Source organism: Cryptotermes secundus, unplaced genomic scaffold, assembly GCF_002891405.2.
Source record: "Cryptotermes secundus unplaced genomic scaffold, Csec_1.0 scaffold330, whole genome shotgun sequence".
Taxonomy (NCBI): Eukaryota; Metazoa; Arthropoda; class Insecta; order Blattodea; family Kalotermitidae; genus Cryptotermes; species Cryptotermes secundus.
In genome coordinates, this window is record NW_019734317.1 from 418859 (window position 1) to 424858 (window position 6000).

At 39.6% G+C, this 6000-nt stretch overlaps 1 protein-coding gene across 3 annotated transcripts in view; it reads right to left on the bottom strand.

Moving 5' to 3' along the window:
* Positions 1 to 3123, bottom strand: part of LOC111868570 (phosphofurin acidic cluster sorting protein 1) — a 173932-nt gene extending 170809 nt beyond the window's left edge. For 2 of the 3 annotated variants that reach the window (XM_023859335.2, XM_023859334.2), the window contains exon 1: positions 3013 to 3123. In XM_023859335.2, the coding sequence (XP_023715103.1) occupies positions 3013 to 3122 (110 nt within the window). In that variant the 5' untranslated portion in view covers position 3123. The remainder of the gene's footprint in view (positions 1 to 3012) is intronic. The other variant, XM_033753095.1, reaches the window with a different exon arrangement.
* Between the last annotated feature and the right edge of the window lie 2877 nt (positions 3124 to 6000).

The window sequence follows — 6000 nt, forward strand, 5'->3', positions numbered from 1 at the left end:
TAAACACTACTCAGTATGACGCAAAGAAAGCAATGACTCATGCATGCAGCACTTTCATTAAGCTACGGAAACTTGAGGACATTCTAAACCCTGCTTCCTCAACCTCCTGTCTTCAGCATCAACTTAACACCGATACAGACACTTCAGATGCGAGAGACATGCAGTAGATGTACTCTCTTCCACAAAAACTAACCGAATGCAGGATTGCTACGATAGTGACAAGCCATCACACATAACGGCACATTTCTAATAGCAATATTTACTGCTCCAACAAGCGGAAAGGGATGGGCACACGATGCTGAAACAGAAAGATTACGCTGTGAAGTGAAAACGATGCGCTACTGCAGTGGAGGATCCTTATTCAATGAATATAACGACAAGTGATCGCAACTCAACAGCTCAGACTGGTACTTTGTACGCCTGATGATGACCCGTAAAAGGGTCGAAACATGTCGCGTCTTTAATAAACATAATAAAAACAAATGTTGATGCAGTAGTGTGTCTTCTTTGTTTTGAATACAGATTGTTGTTGTGCAGACGGTACATTCTATACTTCATATATCTTACTACAATGAAACTCGGTCTCACACATTAAGGGAGGAACACAGACGGGACATGTCTGAAAACAGGGTGCTCAGGAAAATATCTGGAATCAACAGTGGTGAAATAACTGGATGAGGAAAACTGCATAATGAAGAGCTTTTCATAACGTACTCCTCGCCAAATATCAGAACGTTCACGTCAAGGAGGATTGGATGGGCAAGGAATGTAGCATGCATGGAAAAGATGATTTCACAAGTTTTCGTTGGAAAACCTGGAGGAAAGAGAAAACTAGAAATATATAGACGTAGATGTGTGATAACATTAAAATGGATCTTAGAGAAACGGGGTGTGGGGGTGGTCAGATTCTTGTGGTTCAGGGCAGAGACTGGTGTTTGGCTCTTGAGAACATGGTAATGAACCTTCAGGTATCATACAATTCTAGAATTTTGTGGCTGTACAGCTGTTGGCTCAAGGACTTAGCACCATGGTGTTCATCAGCATTCAGCACATCCACCACAGACTATTGTACAGTGAAACCTGTGCATGTTGGCCACTCTGGGTTTCATGCAAATGTGGCCATCTTAAGTGGATGATGGACTCACACAACAGACAGCCAAAAGTCCCAGTGTTGTCACAATAGTGATTACATACAACATATGGGCCTAATAGAAGCTTTGATACTGGCCTTCTAACCACAACACACACTGCTCCGTGTTCCTGGAAACATTTCAGAATCTCTTGTCTGCAAATTTTGTTACCTTTCACCGTGCCCAAGACTTCAGAATCATGTCCCTGTTCTTGTCGCAGTTTCCACCTACTAACATTGCCACACCAAAATGCTGAGCAATGGTTTCCTAGCTAATGCCACTTACTGCCTATCAAGTCCAAAGCTTCTCCTTTATGCTCAGTTCATAGAACATATCTCATTTCCATTTCATCACATAATTTTATTAAGTAACATATTTCAATCAGAGCCAGGATAGCCTAGTCGGTTAGCGACTGGCTACAAGCTGGACAACCGAGGGGTCGGAGTCCGAGTCCCAGTCGGGACAAGAATTTTCACTTCTCCATGTCATCCGGCTCTGGGGTCCACCCAGGAGGTGAGGCTAACCACTCACCTCCAACTAGTGCCGAGGTCAAGAAAATGTGGATCTATACATTCACTCCCCCGTACATCTTCATGTGCAGTGCTTAATTACTTCAGCATAGGGACAACTTTACCTTTTATTACCTTATCTTTAATGTATTTAAATTATCCCTGCAAGGCACTGTGTGTAGATTTTTTGAGTATGTGACATGATATGGTCACAGACAGCAGTCTAAGAACTGCTCACTGCAAAACAGGGAATACCACATAATCAGCAGCATAAGCTGCACCTGCTATGCAGAATTCCATTGCCACAAAGAAGAGAAACAGAGTTAATCAGATACACAGAAGGGAGGAAATATGTCACTCTTCTATGTGGCCACATATCCAGAACCACAGCATGAAATGCAAGAAGATGGAGAAAATACAAGACTGGTGACCAAGGCAGTGAGAGTTGGTCATACATACATTAATACTATTTTGCCAGATCCATACAAATGCAGATAAGTATGACACGGGCTTCTCTGTACTGTTACTACTACAATATTTAAACATTACAACGGCTTCTTGATTACAGTCCTACAGTGTTTCATTATAATCGAGTTCCTATTTACACACTGTCAGAATTAAAGCTTAGAACAGTATGTAGACGTTTCATCACAAAACATATGCTACTAAAACATGTGAAAAGAAACGATTCGTTGAATGCGCTCATATAAGTATGATTTAATCGACTAGAATTATTTATGGGAAACAGGCACCATATTCTTTTGCCTCCAATCGTTCTTGCTTATAAGTCTATACATATAATTAAGAAGTACCAGTACATGCTTCAAGTGCCCGGTTCCCTGTGTGCCAATGATCACAGAAAATACAACAGTTCTAATTTTTCACACTTTTCAGATCCTACTCAATTATTCAGTTATATCCTACTGACATACACATCTCTACACTTTCACCTACTTGCGACAGCAATAAATTATATACTAAGTGATTTCGAAAATGCGTAAATTATAAAAGTTTAACAGGGATAAAATTGGTATCTTGTAAATTTTACTGAAGAATGATTTCTAATTTTCATCAGAAAATTCGAACTGCCGCACCGCCAATTTTGTTTTCCACGACAAAAATTATCACGGCTTGTAAATCAGATGGGTTTCATAATTATGGGTTCCAATTGAACTTCCTGTCATTTACCAGTATACGCCAATTCTAAATTATGTGAATTAATAAGTCATCCCTGGATTGATTATTTCTGACGCCTTTGGACGTTAAGGTTCACCGACAATGTCAATGAACGTCAGTGACACTCAAAAGCCGGGAGCTTGCTCGGTGAAAACTATGGGACAATAATATACGATATGTTGAAAGTATCACAGTACCTTGGAATACAATTCGGTGGTGTCCTGTCAACTTCCCAAGTAGCAAACAGCTTCATAGGGACGGGTTTCAACCCGACGATCGGTGGAGGCTTTCCAGCCTTCTCCGCCATGTTTACACAGACTAAACAGAATAGTTGCACTTGCTCCTCTCAGAGGGCGCAACCAAGCCACGCTTGCAAATTAACTAAAATACTGGCGCATATTGCCATCTGTTGGGCACAGTGTGCAGAACTTTTGACAGCTGACGTATGGCAATGGGCAAGCACTGTTCATGTGACAAATGGAACTTCTGCAAACATATGCCAATTCTGATTATTCAGATTGATTTATAATATACACCAGTAATGTAACAGATTTTACTAAATTCATATAAAAAATGTCAACCGGTGGAAAACTGAACACAAGAGGTTATAATAAACAGAACTCCACACCAGTTGATGGAAAAGAAAAGTTTTTAGAAAGGAAAATTAAAATTAATGACTTTAAAAGAACCCTGAATGAAACTCACATAAGCTGACTAGAATGTGTTGCAAAAGGATTTATTCAGTTGGTTGACCTGTTACACACAAAAATACCTCCCATTTAAATGGGAATTTTTGCATGCATATTAGTCCCTTTGGATCTGTGAAACAATGCTAAATATAAAGAAAGCAGTCTTCTGGGATATGGCGCCGTGTAGATATTGTGTTAACCAACGTTTCGGAGGAACGTATCGCCTCCATCTTCAGGGTGAAAGAAAAAAGATGATTATCTGCAAGTGAAGAACCAGCATGAGCAGGGGCACATAGACTAATGTCAAGAACAAACCCAGCTATATGACAGCAGGAAGAGAAGGGAGAAAGGCTACATGGGAAATCAGTAGTGAGGAGAGTGGAAGGGTCTGGGGAGGTGGTCCAGCAGGTTAGAGCAGGTATAGAATATTGTGTCTGGGGAGAAAGGCAAGGTTAATGGTGTTGATTTTCTTTGTGTCATGCTTACATATAACTTAACAGCCATACTGGATGAGAAGAAACTTTTTATTATAATACAAAACAAAAACAAATGAATATAGATCACTATTACCAACTTGAACATTTTTACATTACTAGATTCTCAACATTCCTCCTTAATTTCAAAATGTTATCAACATTATTAGCTCTTTTACAAAGTTAAATTGAATAACACTTAGTAATTTTGGTCTTCATATTACAAATTAGTACATGTAATTAAAATTTTCTCAGTCTTATCAAAATCAGACTTATTTCTTCTTAAGTATACTGTCTCTAAACTTGGTAAATTTCTCTGGTGATAACAGTTTTGTTAACATGTCTGCCAGCTGAGTTTCAGTGTCACAATATTTTCAACTGTTCACTTATGTAGTGATACCTAACGTCTGTGTGCTTACTCCTACGCGTTACTTGTCCAGATTCTATTAGCTTGATTGCACTCTGATTGTCGACACACAGTTCAGCTTCCACCCTTTTTCCTGTCAACTCCTCTATCAACGTCTTTAGATATTTCAATTCTTTACAGCACTCAGCTGCTGAAATATATTCGGCCTCAGTGGTTGATAATGCAACAATACTCTGTTTCCTAGAGCACCATGATATTGGGCCCCCTGACATCATAATTACATATCCCGTTACACTCTTCCTATCCTTTACATCCCCTGCATAATCAGCATCACTAAATGCTTCCAGTTTCACAGTTTCGGAGTCAGATGAGGTATATTTTATTCCTGAATCTCGTGTACCTTTCACATACCTAAGGGTCCTTTTCGCATTCTGAACAGCTACTTTGTCAGGATTTTCCAAGGTTCGACTTTCCACATTTACAGCAAATGCCATATCGGGTCTGGTTTTAGAAGACATATATAGCAGGCTTCCTACAGCTTCTGTGTAAAGAAATCTTATGTCATTTTCTCCTTCGTCATTTGTTGGTGGGGTTGTGGCCATGGGTGTTTTCATTTCTTGACTTTCTTGCATGTTGTATTTTTCCAACATTTGTCTTGCATAGTTGGTTTGAGAGATATGTATCCCATCTGGTTGCCTCTCACTTTGTATTCTTAAATAAACTTTTGGATTTGTGGTTTTTGTTATCTGGAATTGATTTTCTAGTTTCAGCAACATTTCCTCTATTTGTCTTTCATCCTCTCCCATGATTATCCTGTCATCCACATGAATGGCCATGAACAAAGTATTGGCATCATTCTTAAAAAATGCATTGGTCAGATTTTAGTTGGTTTAGACCTTCTCCTTTTAGGAAGGTTGTCAACTTCTTGTTCCATTGCAATGGTGCTTATCTTAGGCCATATAATGTCTTTTTCAGGAGACATATCTTGCCAGTGTTCTTGTATCCTTCTGGTATCTCCATGTAGTTTTTCTCCTCAAGATCTCCATACAGGAAGGCAGTCTTCACATCAAAGGTTTGCATGTTCATTTCTTATGTGCTGCTATGGCAAACAGTACTCTAAGAGAATTCATGTCAACAACTGGGCTAAAGGTATCCTTGAAATCTATTTCCCCTTCCTTTTGTTGGCATCCTCTCACAACCAGTCTGTCTTTGTGTCTCCCATCATCCTTTATTTTGAAAACCCATTTACTGGTCAGAATTTTCTTGCCTATTGCTTTCTCTCTGTTTACATATATCCAAGTTTTGTTTTGGTAGAGCGAATCCTTTTCCTCTTTAATGGCTTTCTTCCACTTTTCGCTGTTTTCGCTCCCCATGCACCCACCATATGTACAGGTGAGCATACCCTCCTTTTGACTCTCTGTGTGACAGTCTCGGTACTTTGGGTGCATTTGAATGTTTCTTCTTGGTCTCAATGCATATCCACGTTCGTTTTGTCCATTGTTTTTCCTTCCATTAGCCTTGTGGTCAGCATTTTCATTTTCTTCATCCTCTTCAATATCTGTTGGTTCTTCTTCATTGTTGTCAGCTTCGGGTTCTTGCTGCATTTCGCTGTCTTCCTGATCTGGAGTATTTGGCTTGTCTTCTGGATCCGTCACT